At 42.5% G+C, this 23,808-nt stretch overlaps 1 protein-coding gene across 1 annotated transcript; it reads right to left on the bottom strand.

Annotated features, from left to right (window-relative positions):
- Positions 1–4,007: 4,007 nt before the first annotated feature.
- On the bottom strand, positions 4,008–12,586 carry si:dkey-246g23.4 (uncharacterized protein LOC559426 homolog). The gene is made up of 6 exons (XM_037105861.1): positions 12,313–12,586; positions 9,950–10,192; positions 9,247–9,390; positions 8,462–9,168; positions 7,373–7,613; positions 4,008–4,468 (listed from the first exon to the last, which is right to left on the bottom strand). The coding sequence occupies exons 2-6, from the start codon at positions 10,176–10,178 to the stop codon at positions 4,272–4,274; spliced, it is 1,518 nt and encodes a 505-aa protein (XP_036961756.1). The 5' UTR covers positions 10,179–10,192; positions 12,313–12,586; the 3' UTR covers positions 4,008–4,271.
- Between the last annotated feature and the right edge of the window lie 11,222 nt (positions 12,587–23,808).

The raw sequence follows: 23,808 nt of genomic DNA, 5'->3' as shown, positions 1-23,808 counted from the left end.
AAATCCAATGTAATGTCCGTTTTTAGACATTTTAATTCAGCATTCTTACATATGATGTCTTTCACTGGAGGCTGAGTATGGGTCTGATCACTTGTACTGCTCGTTAATTTAACCCCCCTGTAGCAAAACGTATCATTTCTCATTACCACCATGTCCGTCTCTTTTCTTCTAATCAGTCAGCAGGTTAAAAGCCTTGCCCGATCTCAACTGCAGCTTCCCCTTCATGACTATTTCATTCCTGTATCATTATCCTTTATCCTCTAATGGCCCTCTAACAGGCACACAGTCTGGCTACACTCAGCTAGCTCTGAGGGTTTCCCCAGTATACGGTAATTGCTTCTTTTCCGTCATTCTCCTCCTTTCCTCACATTCCTCAGCTCCTTTCATTTACCCTTGCCTTTTTATCTACTGTAGTTTGCCTTCTGCTCCTGTGCTCCTCCTTAGTTTTATGTTCCCCCTCCTTGTGTTTTCCTCTCCCGACTCTATCCCAACCAGTTTCTCCTCCTTCGCATGCCGTTATCCTCCCTTTGTGCCGCTCTGTTGCCCCTGTATTTCAGTTTCTTCCCCTTCTCTCCACCCTCCTCCTTCTCTTCTCACCTCTCCTCCCTCTCTCCCCGCTACCGAGTGCTTTGAACTCAGGTAGCTGTGCAGCATTCCTTGACGTGACCCCCGGGAGCAAGGTCAGAAGAAAGAGAAGAAAAAAGAAAAAAGAAAAGAAAACCTATTTCAGCTGTTTCTATAGCGACCCTGAGCCCAGGGGCTCCACTGTGGGGTCAAAGTGACCGTGGGGCCCTTCAGTAAGTTCTGTTAGACTTCAAAGCTCTCACTGTGTTTTCTGATTTATCGGAGCTGATGCTGAAAGGGTCAAATGTAGATGTTCCCATATCTCTGCTGCTCATCTCTGTCTTTACATGCACGCACGCACGCACACACACACACACACGCACACACACACACACACACACACACACACACACACACACACACACACACACACACACATACACAGGCTGTGGGTCAAGTGAAGACTGACATGGTCCCACGTAGTTGCTAAAAGTTAAAGCACATGGGCTTGTCTCACCAGCTCTCCACCTTCCCGTGCTTAAACAAAAATCACATTTAGTGTGAGTGCTGCTTTCATATATTGAGTGGGGACTCCCAAAGAAAAGTCTTCAGAAAAGAACATTCAAAATCAAAGCATCAGAGCCCAAGACATCTTGACTTTTAATCCCTCTACAGACCAAAAATGCTGAATCCTACATTTCCGTTGATGCAACTCAAAAGCGTCCTTCGTTAGACTCTCCTGACTTTCTGAATGGCCGCCTCTTCCAAACTCCAGCTCTCCAGTTTGTAAATCAGACTGCAGGGATGACGTGTTTTGTTAGCATCACCCTGGTCCCCTCGACAAAAAGCCAAGAGGATTTTTCTGTTGGGTTTTGAATTATTGCAGAATATAAACTTTGTGGCACAAAGGTTTATCATACAATTCAAGTTTTGTTTATCATGTTAATCTTCATAGATAAGCACCACTTCTGTTCCAGAACAAATCCTGAACATTTCTTACACTTTTTTACTCAACTGGAAGTTCAAAAATAGTAACTTATTAACAATAGAAAGTGTCAAGCCCATAACAAAGTAACCCTGATGACATAATTTTTTTCCCCATACACTGGTAATCTCCAGTCAGAGACACAGAAGACATTATACAAGTCACGAGTCCTCCTTGTGATGAGTAAACTGAACTTCAGGTGTAAAACTGACGGCGGTACTTAACCTCTAAGATTACTTAAATACATGTACGGCAAGGTCAAGAAGGAACATCCACAGCCACGTCGCCGTAGCTGTTATCTTAAGACATGTATTCATTCATCAGCTGAGTCGGTACAAATGTCTTAAAAAAATAGTGTGCAAGTCCACACTGGCTGTTTTGTTTGTTGCTCCATCAGATCCATCCTCCCTGTAAGGAGCAGAAACACCGTGTGCTACTGTAATAAGAGGTTTGGTACTTCAGGCAGGCTGACGTGCAATTAAAAGATCAGAACTTCTTTGTGGATCAAGTTGCAATAGTTTTTATGTGAGAAATCTTCTGATAATTCAGGACCGTCCTTTCTCTGACAGTATAGCCTCCTCTCTCTGCAGTCAACCAAGCTTAACTGTGTGTGTGTGTGTGTGTGTGTGTGTGTGTGTGTGCATCTCTGTGTGTGTTTGGTTTTCATGAGAAGTTTCTATGAAACATGGATTATGTCTTTGTTCCTGTCTGGCAGATCAAAGGCTTGTGGTATTTCATGACCAGCTCTCTTGTTGTGGCAAGTTTTCTTTTCTGCAGTCTCTTTCCTTTGCTGTGTGTACATGTGTCTGAGTGTGTGTGTGTAGCTGTTTTCTGTTCGTAGGGACGGACTGGGTCCAGTGTGGGCCACTGTTTGTAAATTGTGGTTTGGTGTTTGTTATTGCAGATTTATGCCGAGTGACATGTTTATTTCTACCCGTTTCATTTGAATTATACCAGGTCGAAGATGTTTATCTGCTGCCTCTTGTTGGTTCGGGGTTATGAAAGCTACTTTTCTTGATGGTTGCACATACCAAACATTCTGCAGCAGAGGAAGAAAATGAAGAAAAACTTTTTTCTCCCTCTGAGCTTCAGGCCGCATTGAGACTGAACCTCACTGAACCATTTAGAACTTGTTCTTTTGTTTCTGCATGTAATTTTACACTTCAGAAATAATAAAAAAAAAAAAAGCTTATAATTCAATAGCAGCATTCTTCACTTTCTTTTACTCTCTTATTTTAAGCAGCAGAGGGTCCTGCGTCGTGATTGAGCACTGAACCAACAACTGATGCAACCAACTGTAATCCGGTCACTTGGTCTACATCTAAACTCTCCAGTCTCCCCCTGTGGGATAATTATATCTGCGCCTCTCAGCTCTGTCCCGCAGCTGTGAAGGTTACAGCTGCAATGTCTGTAGCTTTTCACCGGAGGGAGCCAAACTCACATTCTTGTTGAGCAGCACAACATTCAATCATCCATAACATTATTGCTATAAAGGACAAAAACATTACATAACGCAGGTCTGACTTAAGGACAGCATGGGTACAATCGACCTCTGAACTTGTGCTTTGTCGGAGAACAATTCAAACTCACGAGGCTGGATGATTGTCACAATAGGGACACAATTTTGCACCGCAGTGACAAAAAGACACAGCATCTGCAGTTTTCTTTTGAAGGGCAGTGACAATATGTTACTCCAATTTGGAACATCTCTGATAGTTCAATATTATTTATACTAAAACTTTAGGGACTGTATGAAAAACCCCAACCTGTAGAATTACACGTTCGTTGACTTTGAGAAACACTGAAAAACCCTCCCGTTGATAGTAAAAGACAAGACAAGATTTTCTCATAATCACCAGATGATGAACAATAAAATACAGTCTACAGGTCACTCATACAGAGTCAAAATTACAGTAATAATTTTGATATCAATTAATAATTCTACTTAATAATTCTAATATCCTTGATCCACTTCTGGCGATCATCTTGGTCCTCTGGTCTCAGACAGGGGCATTCTTCATAGAGAAGTGGCTTGTGTACTTTGCCACTGGGTTTGCCACGACTGTTGGAGCAGCACAGGCTCGTTCAGATTTCCTTCACATCATTGTCAAAAGTATCCCGACACAGAGAGTAAACATAAAAGTAGATTAATTACAATTAATTTCTTAGGACAGGCATCTTAGGTAGATGCCACCACAGTAAAGGCGACCTGTCTATTCACAGTACCATGAAGTATCCAGATTTGATTTCATTCTAATTTACTATCTTAATAGAGCATTCAGTTCACAGCTCGAGCAACTAATCACATTAGAAAGGAAATTAGTAATTGCCAGTTGTTGATTGCAAACAGCTGATCGTATTAAGCAATGAGAAAGCTCCCGGTTTACAAATAAGCGAGGACACTGTATGTCTCCTGTTCAGTGCTTGCCCATTGATAATAAACACCAGCTGCACTATGAATGTTTAAAACGTTTTATTAGTCCCATAATTCCCTGATAACAGGCACTCTCTCATTCTCTAAGAGACAGACATACCAATCTACAGAACCGTACCAGCTAACTCTGAAAGGCCCAGCTCATCCCTCAGCTGATTCTTCAGATGATTGTTCACAGGACAGTTTCTGTTCCTCTGAACTTAATATTTCTCCTCTAGGAAAAGTCTTCATGATCCAGATCTCTCTATGAACTCATCATCTATTGGACCAGAAATCATTTTCCTCCCCTCATGTCATGTCCAGCTCTTTGACCTCTTGGCTGTTTTGTCCGGTTGGGTCCGTATGAATATGCTGCTTGGTAGTCGACCCCTGAACCCTGAGGTTCATCTGATGGAGGAGGAGCAGGAACATGGCAGATACGAGGAGAGCCACTCCCGCCATGAGGAACCCCGTGCCGTAATCACTCATCTTGTCTATGAAGAACCCTGCAAGGAAAAGAGTGAGTGAAAGATTTGCAGTTTCCATATCATACTGTCATATTTCATCTAATGACAACAATAATTGCTGACTGGAATGCGCCATTGCCGGCCAAAACAATGCAGCATTACAATAATTGTGTCATTTTGGCCTCACTCACTGACAGTTATGAACGAGGCAAAGATACAGAAGAGAGCATTGCACAAAGATTAATTTTAGCGGAGAGCAGTAATGCCAGTGCCGTCCTCCCGTGAAGGAAATATAATTAGAACGCTTTGATGAATCCTCAACATCCATCAACTCCCCGCTCTTCAAAGTGCTCAAAGTACTGAACGGTACAGTAAATAAGTTAGAAATAGCCTGTGTGTCAGGGGGACCATGTTGAGTTATAAATAGGACACCACCTTCACTTTAATTTGTTCTTAACTTTATTTGAGGTCAGTTTGAGCCTTTAGCATTACCTTTAATTGAACATTTACATGTGATGGTAGAGCTTTAATCCTAATTAGGAGGTGTTCAGGAACAAGGACTAATGAAGATAACTAAAACAAAAATGAAGAGAAGAAGGAAACGGAGAAAGTCCTTTACACACACATTCTGCAGAGTGAAAGAAAAGCCACCAGTCACACTTCAATTGCTCAAATCACTTCTACCCTGATTTTTGCCACACAAAAGCTTTCTTGTAAATCCATAAATACCATCACATGAATCCAATCCACAACAATGTGGATGTATTATTTTTCCATTGGAGTGGTTTCCCCAGCTGATTTGCTGCTGCCTGTGCTCAGAGGCAGGACGCTTTCTGGCAGGGGTTGCTGTGTCTATGTGCCAAAGTCAAGCTGGGTGTTTCGCAGGCTGTATTTATTGCGATTGTTTAGAGTTGTGTGTGAAAATGGGTCACCACCTCAGTAATCAGGCTCAAATGTTCAGCGGTTGGTTGGAAGCGTTTTGGGTGGTATGGCAGCAGTACCGTACTGTATATGTTCAGTGGACACAAAGAGAAGATTTTTTATTTTTCGCAGTTGAATAGATTAATGAAGATAATTGAAAACACACATTTGAGAAGCTTTCCAGCCTCTGACAAACCTGTCTGTTTACTTTCAAATGTGTTAAAATGTACTCCAGAGGGATGGTTAGTGTTAGGTGCACAGATAAGGGGACGGATCTTCCTTTCTCAATCCGTGATTCTCACAAAAAGGAAATGTACTTCATGAAAAGCAGATGAGAGGATTTTAATACTGAGAGAAGAAGGGGGAAACTCCTGCAAAATACTAGATATGGAAGATAATATTTAATGTGTTTGCTGGATCTTTTATGCATCTTCCCATGACTTAAACCTAGGGTTGATAAATTAGAAACCTGAGAGAGTCAGCTAGATTTTGAAAGTGTTCAACCGAAAAAAAAATAACACCTCTTTCCCTTTAGGCCTCTCTCAGAAGCTCTTTTCAAGAGGAGCTCAGCATTGTTTGGTATTAAGAAACTTTGACTACACTTTCTCTGCCAAGAACTACCGATTCTGATTGTGTCACTAGCCCGCCAATAGTTTTAGCAGTTTATCAGCCTAGGCCTTGTGGAAGGCTCTGGTAATGCACAATGAATGCACAGGTAGTACATCATTTTGGTAGACAGGCAAGTAGATATTAATCATAATCTTAACCACTACGAGGAGTGTGTTTGGTTTTTTTTGTTTTTTTTGTTTTTTTTACTGATGAAGCCTCAGAGATGTATCACTTCATTCATTTTTATCACTTTTCTGCTACGGACCGTTTTAATGTCTTTCAGCACATTGTTTTGGTTCCCAACTTTACAACGTATTGTCAGTGTTATTTTTGGATAAATTAGCCACCTGTTTTCAGTGAGAAAGCTTTGATAAACCTAGTGTGTGCTACACCAAAAGGCAGATTGCTGACTGCTGTTCAACCAAGTAGAGCATTTAGCTGCCGGTGAGCCACACGTTCCCTTATGAGTAAGTGGCAACCAAAACAGAGCTAAAAAGAGAGAGAACGTTGGACTTACATTCATCAATTGGCCAGAAATATGATTCCAAATGAATGCTTGTGTTGCTCGGTATATACTGGATGTGCAATCAATTGCACCTTATCAGTTTAAACTATTGTGTCAGTATTGTGCTTATGGCTTGTTTTTGACTGACCCCAAGTGATCAAAGTATCACGTTTTGCTCAGCCCATAGATTTGAACAAAAAAATAGAAGAAAAGAAAAATCCTATTAATAAGACGCTTTGTTTTTTCTACTCTGTTTTCTACTGTTTTGCCATTTTGGTATCACGGTTGTTCACGTGTTGTGTCGGACACAGTGTATGAACCTGGACAAGAAACTGAATGGAATGTCAGCGGTGAAGAAAAACTCCATTCAAATCTTTGGGGAAGCGACCAGCCATGAAATTAACACAACCATAAAGTATCATGATATTATAATTTTTACACAGCTGCTCTCTGAATGTAACAACCTCAGCTCCGGGGGGATGGAGCATCGAAAAAATTCCTGATTAATTGAAGGGTGGTGCTGCATGTCATGAAGGTATAAAAATCTCATTTTGGTTGAATAGGCTCACTGGGCTGTAGTTACAATGCTGAGCGCTGTATAGGCACATCCATTGTATGAGATTTAATGTGCTGGAAGAATGGTCCCAGGAAAACGATAGACACTGTAACCTTGAGTTAATGATTTGGGGTTTTTGTGAAGAAAAAAGAAACATACGGTAAATTAAATACGATTCTATTCTCCCGGTCTGCGCAGCTTAGTGTTTATTTCTTGCTGCCAGCCAGTTAGCACGGTGGAGCAGATCACAGGGAATTTTACAGCAACAACTCAAAGCTGAAATCCACTTCTTTTTGATATGCAAAGTAAGTACACCATGTACTTGCGCTATCGAAGCATCTTTCTCACCCACCAGCAATGGGCGGTCCAAGCAGGCCTCCGCTGCTGCGAATGAGCATGAAGAACCCCAGTGCACTGCCGAGCCTGTGGACCCCCACGACCTCGGCCAGCACGGTGATGTGGATGGCGACCGTGGCGCCGAACGCCAGGCCGTAAGCTGCACTGAAAGCAGCCAGCTCTGGGAACGTCGAGGCCAGCGGGCAGAGGAGCAACACAGTGGCCAGCAGAATCACGGTGGCGGCCAGCTGCTGCACCTGGTCGAGGCAGAGACACCCATACACACTTATTTGCTGTCTTGCCAAGAATGAATTTTGATCAGACGCTGCATATTCAAGCCACCCAGCAGCTCATTAACTCATTTACTAGCTAGCTTGCCTCTCCATAAAAATCAGCCTTTCAGGGTCAAATTTGTCATAAGTATCCACTTGGACTGTAGGATTAACTGATTAGACATTGGTGGTCAAAGGTCAAAGTCAGTGATGCCTCACAAAACACATCTTTGGCCATAATTCAATAACCAAGAACTACATTTAATAAAGTGCTGTGTGAACAACTCCTAAAACCCTGAAATAAATTAACATTACTCCTCCGGTTCCCTCGTTTCAGAGTCAGTTGGCGTTCAAAAGCGTTCTTAACGAAGGTGGTTGCTAAGAAGTGGTTAAATGAGACTTACCTCACTAGTCTATACTGTAAAGTGAGTGTACTATTGTGAAACAAGATGCTTACTGTTGAAGTTCTTTGACTGCAATATAGTTAATTCATAGCCTAACATCAGCTTTTTACTTCTGGTGATTGCATGTACAACATGTTTAAGTATCATAAACTCGTGTTGGCCACAGGGCTTATTTTCTTATCTTATGCTAGTTTCCAGGTTAGCTCACAAAAATATGTTACCCTGCAGCACTCTATACCTTTTTGGTGAATTCCTTCAAAGTATTTACTACATACTCCTAATTATGGGGGCTTTATGCTAACTAGCATTATACACTTGATGATATGCTGCCCCATATTTGTTTGGAGTATGAATTTATTTGACACATCTGCTTTCAGTTATGTCATATCAAGATGTCGTTTCCCTGGTCAACAATTATACTCAACGTACCGTCTGCACCAGTCTCAAGTTTGCAACCCAGCCAAAGAACACCCTTCCAAACAGGTCCAGCACTGCAGATATGGACATGAGTGCCGCCGCCTGGTACTCCTCGATCCCCTTGCTACGAGCATATGGAACCAGGAAGAGAGCCGGGGCGAAGAAACCCAGTGCAGCAAACAGCCCGAACATCGAGTAGACCATGAATCTGGCGTTGGTGATGAGGGTGTAATCAACGTACTGAAGGATTTTGGTCCTGTGTCCGGCTCTCTTAGTCCTGTCATTTGAGTCTTGTACATTCATGGTTGAGTTAGTTATCTCGTCACGATACGCTTTGACTGTCCCCTGATCAGACGCCTCAGATATCCCTAACTCCTTTGCCTCTAGGTGGGTTGGTTTACTCTCTTTTGAGTCATCTTTTAGGAGCAATTCCAGGCACAAGCCCTCCTCCTCGGCTTTGTCACAAGTCACATCCCTGGTTGCTTTAAGGGGCCTCAGCAGCATCCCACAAACACACAGATTGAGCTGCAGACCTCCCAGGATCAGCAAAGCGCCCCTCCAGGAGTAGCTGTCAATCAACAGCTGGAACAGAGGCGTGAGGACAAAGGTAAGGATGCACTCTCCAGCGCTGGCCAGAGCGTTTGCCACCGGCCGCCTCTTCTCAAAGTACAAACCCAGCATGGTTACGGTGGGGGTCCATGTCAATGCATAACCAAAACCTACAGCAGAGGAGACCAGTGAATGTCACATGTTTTGTGTATGCCTATAAATTTGTACTGTGCATCTAAATCACTCACCGTTAAGGAACCCCACTGTTAAGTAGAGTTCAATCAGGTTACAAGCAAAAGCCCCCAACACGACGCCTATACTGCAGATAAGTCCTCCCAGTATCACTACAGAGCGATGGCTGTAGCGAGCACTCAGAGCAGATGCTACAGGAGCTGCAGAAGGACACACAGGACATTTATACAGAATCCTATTCAGGACATAAATAATATATCTTCAACAAAGTTGAAGTATGATTATGCAACACTAATTTTTAAAGATATTCCCTTGAAAAAATAATCCTGTCCGACTAACATTCTTACTGCAAACAGACATTAAATTAAACAGATTTAAAAGGGTTTAAGTTATTAAATGAATCCCAGTGCCTCTCGCTCTGCCTGGTAGTTCGCACATTTGCGGCAGATAATGATTTAATTTGCCCACACACTCATTTGATCAGAAAATTGAAGCAGACTTATTGTGTTTTCCCATAGTTTTGAATTGGATTTAAGTGTTAGAATGTATTAAATACAAGAAAGGACTTGGCATCTAGAGTTGAACAATCTACTGAGATGTAGGAGAGAGCCACCTGCTGGTCAAAAGCTCAACAAGCCAGTTTGGCATTGATTTCAGACAGGAGTGGAGGGAATTTGAAAGATATGCATGTGTAAATGTTTAATTTTGCTTTTGCATAGATACAGCTGTTTTAAAGAGAAGAAAGATTGTGATAATTACCTATAACGTGAATGGTAGCCACTGCAATAGAGGTAATCCAAGATGTTCCTGTTGCAGTGGTTTCAAAGTATTGGTGTATTGCTACATAGAACACACCAAAGGCCTTAATGACCCCAAATGTCAGGCCAAAGACCAGGAAGCAGGAGAGCAGGATGAACCAGGCGTAGCCACCATCAGGGGCTGCTGCTGCTGCTGTCCTCGCCCTGTGAGCCTTCACTGGAGAGTCCATGTTGATCTGCAACACTAAATTGTCACGGGAAAACACACCAACAACAATGATAAGCGTTACACAGGGATGTAAGTAACAACTTTCACTTACTGTAATAATGTTTTCACTTGTTTTTATTTCCAGTATTTTTTTGTATTTCCAACTTTATTCTTTTTTACGTTTCAATGCACGTCCGTCGAAGCAGTAAAAACAAAAGGCGCGTGAAAAAATCATGATAAACCTGGTCAGAGTGGAACAAAAGAAATGTGATGAATCCAGAACGGCTAACAGAGAACAAGCGTCGTGTCTTAAGTAGCTCAGTGTCAGACTGTTAGAGCCCTGTGAGACATGTGGGTGCACCCGGGCTGGGGCTGGGAGCATGTGAGCAGTGCAAGAATTTTCATTGTCCTGGGTTATGGTCAGCATCGTGGTGCCTCAGCATAAGTACATCAAAAGTTGTGTTTAATTTAATCAATCACTGGTTTAATGCACCACCTGACGAGCACACTAAGTGACCCAAATCTAACACACCCACAATGACTGACAATGCTATGCTCATGGTAGATCCCCCGACGGTGACTGATATCACCTGAAGGACTATCTGGTAATTGTGACCGCCGAGCCCCATTCAGCTCCAGACTTTGTACAAACGTATAGGAGCCCAGTGGGGCAGACGGGTGGTTTATGCTTTGAGAATGAACAAGCAGAAAAGTCGAACTTAGAGTAGTACTACTTAGAAGTAGTACAGGACTTCTGGGGGCACAAGAGTCACAGAACTGGTGAGTACAACAACAAATTCCCTTACGCCATGTGATTCTCTCTAGAGTATATCATCTACACAATGTGTCTTGTGTGTGCTTGGCTGTTTTCAAAAGAAGTATTTTTTTTTTAATTAGAATTAATTAATTATAATTTAGCTTGAGAAGAATTACCTTTTGTCCGAGTAAAATGTTATTTCCTTCCCTGATTGTACAGCAACAACCGAATACGGGAAGCCCATAGAATTTTGAATGCTTCTGCCTCATTTGTCATCTGCTATTGTATGGAGTTTTTACTTTAAAGGGGCCCCATGTAGTTTTGGGACTCACTGATTTTTCATGCTTTTACTATCTAAATAAACAAACTATCTTTGTTTTCTTGACTGAATAAACAAAGTGACCTTAAAGGACGACACAATTTCGTACTGTTTCATTTTGTTTATATGTGGCGGACCCTGCCACATTTCTAGCTTCTGCTCTGAGGATCTTATTATCCTCTGAGAACAGTTTGTTGATTCAGTTATGGAAAAATAAATATTTATGAGTTTGTATTATTACCTCATTAATATTGTAAATCTTACAAATCTGAGTTTAAATGTCTCCTCCAATACTTTTGTCTTGTCAGCTGTAATATCACTTCATACATAAGAAATAGATATATTATAAAGAACTATATGTAGTTCTCAACACACATATAGTCTCTTTCTGTCTTCTTAAACCAGCTCTCCCCTAAGCAGACTGTGCATGTGTAACCACAGTACCAAAACCCAGAGGCTTGGATTGGTTCTACTATACTGGTTTATTTATGAACGCCATGTGAAACTCTTATAAATCTGCTATGAATTTAACCTAAAACATCAATCACCACAGGCACACCAGGTGCAGTTTACTGGCATTGGATACCATTGGACATTTATCTGCAAGAAACATCTCTATTCAAGCAGAGTAGATCATTTGTGACACAAGGCCATTCTAGGACAGCTTAAACACACTGTGAGAAATTATCACAGCAGTGTTAACGTCAGTCTAGAGAAGTGAATAAAGAGTGGAACTGTGCCATTGTAAGCTGTTTTTCATTTCTGTGGACGACAGTCAGTGCAAGTAGATTAAATCTACAATGCATGATAGGATTTAGCTCAGTTCCTCTCTCCATTAATGAAAAATACATAACGCACACAGAAATAATAATAATTGTGCTTCACAGACTGCATAAGAACCTGTTTGTAAAGGATTTTCAAGCATTTTAATTATGGAGATTACCCACTGTGCAGGTGATTGGACGAGACCCATCTGGATCATGACCCCAAAGCTCACAATGCAAGCTAAGGTGAATCAAACTCACAATACTGTACAATTTTACCTTTACACACTTGATATTACGTGTAAAATCACCATACCTGTTGTGGTCAGAATTAAACTATCATGCTCCTCCTGCCGGCCAGCTTTACAAGCTTGTTGTGGTGTTGTAACCTGATGCTATGTCACGTGAGGTGGTGGCGGTGGTGGCAGTGTCGGTCACCCAGGAGAAGGTGCACCATGTCCGACAGGCATGTAAAAAGTGCAAAGGCAACGAGAAGAAGTTAAGAAGCATATTAAGAAAGTCAGACATGTGCCTTGTCATGTGAAATCCTGGGCTGGACTTTATGTGTAACACAAGCGCACGAGCTGAGAACCTGGACAGACCTTTGTAACCCATTTCCTGTCCATGCGTTAGTGTGTCGGCACACTGAAAACAAAGGCACATGGAGGGCAAAGTTTCAAGGCTGTTATTACATTTTTGTGTGTACATGTGAGTGCACGTGATTCAGAGATAAGAGCATGAGCAGTTTGGCCACATGCTGCGCATATTATGTGACATCATGTGAGCAACGTTATCTACTGCACACTCTGTAGCAGCTCTATAGTTATGAATCAGGTAGGGAAAATGTAAACTATTCAGTTATTTCCTTCTTACACACAGCTGTGACCAGTGGGGCAAACAACTGGTGCACATGTGCGATAAAGATAAACGATGTACAGCAGAAAACACAGAGGGAAGTCCTTTTATGTACCAACCGCTCTTGGGACACACACACATTTACTCACTAGAGTAGGGTTCTTCTCCATACATCTCTGGTAAGATAGCAACCATGAAGACAAGTGCATTAGTTAATCATTATCTGTTGAATTTCTTTTATGTCTGCTTTTCCCCCCACTAAGCAAGACATAAAATAGGGAATAGTTGGCTTAATTTGCAATTTGCTTACATCAGCTTATTTCTTTGGTTTTAGGATTTGCAATGTTTCATCAAAATGTCCCAAAAGCATGCCACACTGAGTCATTACATTGGCGTTCAATCAACTACGAAAAAAATCTGTGGTTTAGAGGATGAGTGGAAGAAGTAGTTGGTCTTGTGTGTGCTGATGGAGCTGCTGTCAATATGGTAGTTAAATGGGGTCGACCCCAAATTATGTCAGATTGTAGCCAGCGGGGATACCCTTGTGCACATATTCTGTACTGCCCACACTATGGAGAAGTGCGGCAAATCAGCTCATTGCACAGTTCCATACTGTGCAAATTTTAATCGCTCCCTTGTCAAGTTGCACAGCTTTACTTTCCAAAAAGGGGGTGCAAAAAGAACAGAGCAATTAAAGAACATATGTGCTGAGAAAGCAATTGCATTTGTGAAATCAGTAAAATTTTACAATTTCAGATGGTCTGCATGGAGCCAAGATGCACTGTTGATGATACTGAGGCTTTTACCTGCCATTCAAGTTCTAGTGGCTCGACGTGACCTGAAACACCTCTGCACAGAGCTCATGGCAGATACTGGACTGCTGACACTTCTGCTTGACACTGAAGGCAACTACAAGAAAGAGTCTGTTGCAAAGGCTGACGCAGACCATGATAACCCTAAGCAAAAAGTAGTATACTTGAAGTTCATTTTATTAAGTATGCTTGTAAGTATAGCAAGTATACTTTGGACCATATACTTGTAGCGTACTAAAAAGTATACTAATTTAATACTTCTTTGGACTAAATTGGAATCTTTTAAGTTTATAAATGTATACTTTAAGTACACTTTATAAGATCATTTTAAGTTTACAGAAGTACACTTTCAAGTACACTCTTCTATATAGTACTAGTGTACTAATTATATACTTCCAGTCCACATCTCAGTTTATTAACATGTAAATTTATAACAGGAGTAATACCTCAATGCAAGTATGTGTAGTAAAAAATATTTTTATTCTGTTAACTTAAATGTAAGCACAGATCAATGACTTGACATTACTCTACACTTATATCAAGATAGATCAAGTATTTGTACTTGTAATTTGGGAAGTTCTAGCCAGAGACTTGCCAATTATTAGTACACATGCCAACAATCTAACAGATAGGATGTCTCTCCCGGAAAACACCCCTTCACTCACGGTGCCAACATTTTTATCATCTTTGTTAACTCGACACAGTTTAACCACAGAACAAGGATGTGAATTAACCCACAACCGTCTTGCACATCATCTAATTCACAACCACATTCACAAACCATAATTACACCAGTAACAAGAGAATACCCAAGAGTCTCTGTGCCACAGTCCACAAGGGGCGCTACAGTATACTAAAGTACAAGTGTAAGCTTTAGTATTAAAGTATAAGTGTAAGTCTAAGCATTAATGTACTTAGTCTTAGATTATTCTTTATACTTTTCAGTATAAGCCAAGTATATTTCACTATACTTTTCTTAAGTATATAAAATATAGTATCTAAAAAGTACACTTCAAGTATACTGCCTCAGTTTTAGTATAAAATAAGTATACTTGTAGTACACTTGAATAAACTACTTTCTGCTAAGGGAAGATCGAGGAGGGATACGAATATCTCAAGTGATCATATTTGATCCTTCCACTTGGTCTCAGGAAATGCAAGACATGCATAGTTTGGCAACACAACACTTGGTAACATAGTTCAGAAACATGAAGCCTGCTTGTCTTCTAAAAGAGACTCCACTGTCAGAGAATGGACGATTTGAAGCAAGCAGGAAAACATCTGGCTGCTTCTGCTGTAAATAACCTGCTCAACACAGCGAAGAGAACCAATCCATGTCTCTACACCAACATCCAGAAAGTCCTTGTGTTGTCACTTGCACTGCCACTGAGTAGTGTCCCGCACGCGAGAGGGGATTTTCACGTCTCAAAATAACCCAAAGCAAGTACAGATCCTCCCTGTCAGACTCTCGCCTCTCTTCTCTGATGCACATTCACTTGTCTAAGATGACAACAGACACTTTAGACCCAAAGCCAACTGTTGACTTGTGGATTCAAACAACAAATCACAGGCTCAACCAGGGACCAGCCCTACCATGCTTGAGTAAAAAAGAAGATAGTGAGGAGAGCAGTCAGGAGGAAAGCGATGACGGCGGCTTGTTGGATAAGGGCGCCGCATAAAGAGTGAGCACCAAGCAGCATCTCCAGGTGCTCCATTGAGAACCAGACCAAAAGATTATGTGCACCCCTGGTTATGATGTTGTTTATGCTTAATTGTTCATATTTCCAAACTGTATGTTACGTGTTAACTTAACCGGAGAAAACGCTTTGAGGATGGACACATTGCGTAATAGCATCAAGAACTTTCTTTCTCATATTTAGCGAATAGCCTACAACACTACAACCTTGGATGGTCAAGGTCTGAAGCAGGCCTTTTAAAACTTAACATAATATAACCCCACACATAATAGTGAGTTCATGACATGCTGCTGATGCCTGATAGAATAGAACTATATAGCACCAAAAACAAAAAAAAATGGACATCTGAACATCCACAGAAATGACTTTCATGAAATCATGAGCCAGCATGAGACAACTTCCACAGGCCTTGTTGTGAGCAGTTTTGTGGCGGAACTATTTTCTTTGCTTCCCAAGTGGAAGTGTACATTCACTCATGGATGAGAGGCTTGTTAACTAAACAAACTGATCTAGGTAATGTTACAGTTTAGCATAGGAGGATGCATTATTACAGATACAGATACAGATCCCCCTGATTGGTTGCCTTTGTTGGTTCTCTATATGTGAATCCAACTGTTAACTCATAGTTCTACTGGTTATATCTGGTTTCTTGCTGTTCTGATGTATATAGTCATACGTATAGTTACCGCAGTAAACACACCAACCTATTTGGTCTCCCTCCTGGTTGGCTGCTACTTCTTATGGGGTCACTCATCCGCTGGAGCCCCTCTTTGCTGCCAGTGTACTTGTCTGGTTTGAGGTTACACAGCCTTCTCTCCCAGGTAGAGGGGAGTGAATGGTTCGTGTGCCGGGTGGGTGGGGTTCCTTCATGATACATGACACTCTGCACCTGCTGACATAACTGTCCTCCAAGGAAGGGAGGCCGCCATTTGTTATTTCTTGTCCTGACAGCCGCAGTGCAGTTCCCATAGCAAACAGTGATGGAGGATGTCAGTATGCTGTCCACCACACACCCGTAAAAAGAGGGCAGGACGGCAGTGAGTCTCCTCAAAAAGATCAGTTGTTGGCGGGCCTTCCTCATGCTGATGGCTGCGTTGGTGGCCCACGTGAGGTTGTTGGAGTTGTGCTGGCCCAGGAATTTGAAGGTGGATCGCCACAGCTGCTCCTCCTTCTTGGCAGTTAATGATTCTGCAAACTAATGACATGCTCTTCATTGACCTGTCTTGAAAATGTCATGTCACGTTGACATTATGACCTGACCTTTCCTACGGGTTGGTGGAGGGGATGGCTGGGGAGTTACAGGCAAGAAGGCAGCCAGGCCAGTGTCCAAACTTCAAAGCTGTTGGTGGCAACAAAACAGGTATTCTAACGAAACTTGCAGTGGCGACATAAAGGAATAGGAAGTTTCAACATATGCGTGATGTGCAGAAATGTACATTGCCAACACTTGTTCTGCTGACTGGGTTGCAGAAATGCAGCAGTTTTTAATTAACAGCAATTTAACCTCAGAAGACTTTGATCAAAATAAAAAAAAAAAGGTCAGACAATGTTAATATGCACATGATGAACACCCTCGTGCAGGGATAAAGCTACAGACTCAGACAGCCGAGACAAGGTTCTGCATGGGGCAAGTCACAGCGTGGCGCCAAGCGACTCCTTTCATATGTGATAAGCTCCCCCGTGCTCACCTCTCTCCTGCTGCCTCGCAGCCAGCTCACACGAACTAACTCTAGAACTCTGTGTGTCAGAATGTGTCACAAACCAAAACCAAAGCAATAAGGTGGAGGCCGAGTCATGAGTCCAACAGTCATCCAACTGCTAAGAAATCCTGTAAAAGTCATTTAAAACCTACGCTTGAATTCGTCTGCTCCATCAATGCATAACGTCAACTTTCTTAGTGACAAACAGGGAAAAATGGAGATGTGACAGGACTTTTTGCAGTCAGATGGCTTCATTGTCCCACAAACAGCTCAGACAAATGTCTCGTAAATTTGCCTTTGAGTGCCTGTCAGTGGTGCAGCCTGCCAATAAACTTTTGCAAACTATTAATGCAGCCTATGAGCAGCTTCTTTTATGGGCCTCCTTTGATGGAAATTTTGTACTTTATGTGAGCTGACGTGAACTGAAGTCTTACACAGGAATGTTCAATGTAACTGTTTAACGTGACCTGTGACCTTGTTTTAGGTCGTTTTATGACCCAAGTAAGGCACTGAATACTCACTGAAGGTTATCATTTCCTTCTCTGGGAACTCTTTCCTTAAGTACAGGAGGGCATAAGTTAGTAATTATCAGAGTGAAAACACACCCACAGAGACAGATAAATACCATACTTTTCTCCTAAGACACTGAGGCTTCACTTTTTAACAGACCTGCGTGTTGCTCTGTGAATGCTCCTCTTGCACAAGATTAAAACCTTGTTTGAACTTTGAGCTGACTCCGATCTCCTTCCTCCAGTACTAAATTATCGCAGAATTATTTTAACACCTACGGTTCACTAAAGAGGCTCAGCACCAAAGTTTGGAGTGTGCTGGAGAGCTGCTGGGGACAAGAATCTGCCAAGTGCACAGTGTTTGGGCCAAGTTTCCTTTGCTTCTGAGTCAGCAGACAGAAAGTTTGTAGTTTTGCTTTAATAGGGCAACAAATTATTATTTATAGTCTATTGATCACATTAGATCTTCTAGGACTGTCAGCACAACGCTAAAGCACTTTAATGGTAGCATTAGGTTGAGTCACTGGCCTCTCTCTCTCTCTCTCTCTCTCTCTCTCTCTCTCTCTCTCTCTCTCTCTCTGTCACTCACACACACACACACACACACACACACACACACACACACACACACACACACACACACACACACACACACACACACACACACACACACACACACATTTACATTCGGCGGACCCTGCCACCTATCTAGCTTCAAACAGTCTTCTGGACCTTATTTTCCTCTTAGAACAGTTTGTTTATTCACTTATGAATATAAGAGAATATGAGTCTGAGTTTGCATTATTACCTCATTAATATTCTGAGTTAGAATTTTTTCCACTCCAAACCTACACAGTGCCACGCTTCACCTCATTCGAATCATGCGGATGTGTGCGCTGTCAAACAGTGCAGTCATCCACCATCCTGACAGCGAGTTCCATTTTGCGTTTGCATATTTATCCTTCTACTTTTCAATTTTATTGTGTCCGCTCGCTGCTTTTAATTTGAGAGATTTGAAAGTTTCTGCTATGCATTCTGGTGAAGGTCACAGCATCGCAGCTCTGCGCGGGTATTAGAGTTTAGACAGAGAGAGGGGGTCAGAATAAAATAATCTTCTCTCTCTGCGTTCTGTCCAACATCCAGACAATCACCGAGGCCGGTCTCATTCTCCAGGAAAGCTCTGTGTTACATAACATGATGATTAGAACTGTCCCTGCCTTTTTTTTGACTTTCATGGAAAAAGCGTGTGTTTGGCGCACAGAGCATTGAATTATACATCCCGCAACGGCTGTTCTAAAAACAATTAAAGATTTATAGGCATGGGCAATAAATTATAAATCTATGGTGGGGATGACTGGGAAGGGCAGACCTGTGGCAGAGATGGAGAGAAACACCATCTGAATAATGAATAGGTGCGAGGGAGGCCTGACGCAGTAGGCACAGGGGGAAGTGTTAGTAGCTGTGTTTCCAGAGGCAGACGGTCTCCTCTGATGTCTGTTTGTTTTCTTCACTAAAGGCTCCTTCAGCAAGCCAGAATACACTGGATCTGACTTCATGTCTGAGCTGTTGTTGCAGCAGGGACCTGTTTGTCTGTATAGGCTTCTCCTATATGTCACAAAACAAGCCCCCCCGAAAAAAAAACAGCCACAGTGCTGGTCTCACCCAAGATCGTTACATTTTTTTAATCTTCATGTTGCACATCCTCATGTACAGCATTGCCTTCATTCATTGAGTATCTTTGCTCCGATTTATTAAAAAGAAAAGATAGGAAGAGCTGTTTCAGAGGATTTCAGCATACTAATTTTGGAGAAGACACCGCTGACTAAACCTTTGCTGTTGTTTATTTTCGTGTTTTCCATAAAGACTTCAGCAAATTCAGCAAGATGGTGATGCAATAACTCTGAAACGCAGTTGAAGTCCATGTCTTTGAAGGAAAAACAATTTGAGTTGGTGACAGCTAGCTTCCTCACTGTACGTATGGAAGGTCTTGTTTTTTGCTGAACCTGGCTTGTTTTTACGCTATCGGTGCAGGAGTGGCTCTACGAACAGCAGTGTCGGTTTCATTCCCTGGAAATATCCTCCTCAGTACATTTCTCAGGGACGGTGTGGTGCATATTAATACAGCTCACTGTAAAGCCAGATATGATGCTCTCACTGAAAGTTCAGACAGGAAGCGTGCTCTTTTGCATGCTTGGTCCTAAGTGTATTTCTCAACCTTACAATCCTTTCATTCACTGCTCTCACTCATAATTGCCTGTCTGGATCCGCGGCCGTTATCGATATCAGCTGCTCACATCGGCCGGGCGCATCTGTCCAACAACGCAGCGACACACCTTCGCTGTTAGCCTCTCATCTCGCTGCTGTCTTTTTGATAAGATTGTCTCCCGCCTCTAGTTCATTAATGCTGCCTTTTTGCGAGCGCCCTCCACCTCCCCCATCACCGCCCAGTCTTTGCAGATTCACCAGCTTCATCATCTTCATTGTGTCATCTGCCTATCTTGTGTGTCTAGACACCACAGGGGGATTCTCCTCGCTGCTGCTCAGGGCAGACGCCCCTCAATCATAAACCTTCCCTGTAGACTTTCTGGCAAGACTCATCATCACGTGTCATCTGCTGTGATAAATATTTTCTTTGCTGTATTCCCTAGTCTCTCCTGATTTAAATGACACTGGAAAACGACTACCATGGTGTAAGGCTTGCAAGTTACAGTACAAGCTAAACAAACGCAGGGCTTGACAGAACACAGACATGGGTAACAGTCAGGCCAGAGCAAATTAGGTGTAACCGAGCAAAAAAAAAAAAAAAAAGCAACAGAACAACAGAAAAAGCACAGGCAAGCGCAGACATGGCATGTCAGTTACAGAACAACTTTGCACAAACAGACAGACAGCCATGAGCAGAGACAGTAACACCAACTCAGGTCAAGCAACAGCATGGTTTAGCTGTATATTCACAGACATTTGCCAAACGAAGGTGGTATCCAAACTACTGCCGATGGCTTTGATGGAGTTCCCTGATGTGAAGTGCTACTGAACCCATTCATGTGCTGCTTTAATCAAGAAGGCCAATTAGCTGAAACCAGATTTTCTTAGTGGGAGAACACAGTTTCCTCTTGTGATTATTCCTGTTACCTCTTTACTTGTTGCCTTACAAATGAACTGGGCAATGAATTATTCTATGGATGAGAAATATAATAGCAATCTTGATCAGGTTGTCCCAGCTCAGGCGGTATTATTTTTTCAGTACAGTGGTAAAAACAATTTTCAGTTCTTTTTTTTAAAGTCATAACTCTAGGTGCCCACACGGTTGAACTACTTGTCTGTGATCAGCTTGTTCAAAAGTCGGTGAGAGACGATACAATCATTGCATGAATGTCGTTCTCACCGACTGCTGAATGGGTTTTCATTACATTTTGTTCACAAGTGGGATAACTGTGGTGTGCTGTCTCCTCTCTTTTTTATCCAGCACCATCAGCAGGTCAAAGTTTTTATTTATACATAGTGACTTTGGTGGTCCTCTGACTTTTCCATGAGGTTGACATGCACGGCTTTGAGTTAGATGTCTCGACACCTACTGAGTGAATTGTCGTTGCGTTTGGTACAGACATTCACGTTCCCATCAGGGTGACCTTTAGGCTGATTTCAGTGTTCCCTCAATCTGTCCAATATTTCTGTTCATGACAAATCATCTGCAGAGCTGACGACGTCACCCTCATCTTTACCTGGCATTTAAAGCAAGTAAGCATGTGACACGGTGGCCCTGAGGCTCAAATATTTTTGAGTCTGAAATAACATTGTGTTTTCCAAAAGCCATTCGGTTTTCTGAAATGTTGTGGTGTTCTGACTCTCAGGGCCACCGTAATGTTAACATGGTAGCACACAACATTGTATTTTCTATATATTGTATGGCTGTATATTACTAGCTGTCAAGTGTCTCACCCCACTAAAATAGGGCTAAAAATGGGGCTTTGAGCCCTGGCTGACCGATTAATAAAACCCAACAAAGATGGCTTTATTCACTACAAATAGCTATTTAATTGAACACTAGCCTCTCGTTGTGTGTACATGAGCTGGTTGGTTGGCAGATTTGTGTTTACAACAAGACTTTAATGACTTGTGGATGTGAGCAGAGCAAAGCAACAGCGGCGTTACACAAGACACAGCCTCCCTGCATACTGATGCTCCCTGGATGTGTCCAACAGCCCCTCACACATGCACCACCATAATTGCTATAAAGGCTAACAAGCCAGTCTGGGTGTGTGTGATGCAATCATGTGATAGATTGTGTGATGAGCCAAGATTAAGAGGATTAAGAAGGAAGAATGTGGTGGTAATCATACAGGGACAAAGTGTGCTGGCATCGAGTGGACAGCTCACAGTCTGGACTTGGTCCCTGACCTCTGATGAGTGGTGAGTGTTACTTCTCATTTCCGTGCATTTGTGATAAAAGACAAGCATTATCTCAGATCTGGCTGGAGGCTTGCCACGCACAAACAAGCACACGTAATCACGGATTTGAATCTTAGTAATTCAAGTCAGTTTGCTGCTTTAGTTTTTTCGAATCAGGATGCATATCAGGTATACAATGACTGTCCTTATAGCAATCCAGAATCAGTAAGAAATGTGTTTCGGAAGCCACAATACATATTCATATATGCAACATGACAGAGCTTGATTGCTCTCTGATGATTTCATTAGTAGGACTGTGAGGTCGTTAACTCTGCACAGCTGGTTCCTGGCGAGGGGAAGTTTAAAGATGTTATTTCGAGCTAATTTTCAGGCTAGTCAGGTTCTCTAAAACTGGCCCTCGGCACCTTCCGCACTCTGTCTTCTCTGAAAAACGGCTTAGTCAATGATCATTTCAGATTCAACCCTACTTAAAAAGCACATCATGTACGCACACTCACACCAACCCACACACACACACACACACACACACACACACACACACACACACACACACACAGCCACTCCTGTGCTGCAGCACACACTTCACATCTGCAGGTATCCAAGTTTCATCTATTTCCACCCTTTTCTCAGCCCCCGAGGATGTTTGGCGGTCGCTTTTGTTTTTAGCTGAGTGTGAATATTCTGGTGAATGAATAGGAGAAAAAGGGACAGAAGGGGGTACGGAGAGGTGGGCTTCCTGTGGGGGGGTGCGACTAACAACATTATCAGAATTTCTTGTCAGAAATTCTGAAGACACATGCAGAAAGTCAGACAACACTTGGTGCAAGCCGGAGGGGAAATAGATTTGACCTTTTGACGTGGATAACCATTAAACCACGGATCAGCTCATTCGGTGCCCGAGTGGCGCAGGGAAAGGTGTGTCACTAATCCCACTTCCTCCTCTTTACCCCGAGATACTTTTCGAAGAATTATTCTGCCAAATGTGTTAAAGTCTGACATCAGCATCCCCTGGAACAAGCACATTTTTTCCCCCCACAGAATTAAATGTGCTGTTCAAGTGTGGAGGAATTTTGATATATGTGGGAATAGCGCAATACATCTCACATGTGGTAGTGCCTGTTAGGGATATGCTGAAGCACAGTCTTTCCTTCGACTGACCCCTCTTTTCAAGCCCCGCCTGTCTCCTGCCCTCCACCTCTGCCTCAGTGCTTCAGCCTTTGCTGTGGCACGCTCCCAGAAAGCACAGGTGTGTGTGGGCTTACCCAGATGGCGGTGTTGTTGATGCCGAGGGGAGGCAGCCAACTAGCCGATTGCCCGCGGGTCATCCACCGTCCATCCAAGGCTTTTCCAGCACTAGCTATAACGAGAACTTTTCATTAGCGTTTTGCACAAATGTGTGGGCGGGTAAACAAATCTTTACTGGTGATGAGAAGCCAACGCAAATCTGAGGTGTATGTTACAGAGAATAAACATATCAGAAAGATGGAATGTAGTCGTATACTCTATTTGCAATCAGGAATTTACAAGACTATTAAATGTTAGACGGTGAGGTTTAGAGCTCTGACGTATCTGTGCGTTCAAGCCGCTGCAAGGAACTTGCTTTTGTGCTGATTCTCGCAGCACCCATGGACAGAAGCAGTATGACCTCTATGGCCTCGTGAGGAAAAGACCTTGAATCGGCTAGCATGTACGCTTGTTTTGAAAGCAAACCCATTTTCAATACAGTTTCTCACAGCTGTCTGCAGGATGCATGGCGATGAGGCGATGCATCCGTCTGTGACTTGGGAAGATGAAGAAGCATAATATGATCAAGGTGACGGTGTCACCGA

Source organism: Acanthopagrus latus, chromosome 8 (assembly GCF_904848185.1).
Source record: "Acanthopagrus latus isolate v.2019 chromosome 8, fAcaLat1.1, whole genome shotgun sequence".
In the NCBI taxonomy this organism is placed as follows: Eukaryota; Metazoa; Chordata; class Actinopteri; order Spariformes; family Sparidae; genus Acanthopagrus; species Acanthopagrus latus.
The sequence above is the reverse complement of the archived record's forward strand: the minus strand, read 5'-3'. Positions and strand labels throughout refer to the sequence as shown.

Excerpts from the sequence above, each read along its gene's own strand:
- si:dkey-246g23.4 (XM_037105861.1), bottom strand. The coding sequence starts at position 10,178 with ATGGACTCTCCAGTGAAGGCTCACAGGGCGAGGACAGCAGCAGCAGCA. Across the intron at positions 9,169-9,246 it reads AACAGTGGGGTTCCTTAACG|GTTTTGGTTATGCATTGACA; the intron begins GTGAGTGATTTA and ends CCTCTGCTGTAG. Across the intron at positions 7,614-8,461 it reads ACTTGAGACTGGTGCAGACG|GTGCAGCAGCTGGCCGCCAC; the intron begins GTACGTTGAGTA and ends TGCCTCGACCAG.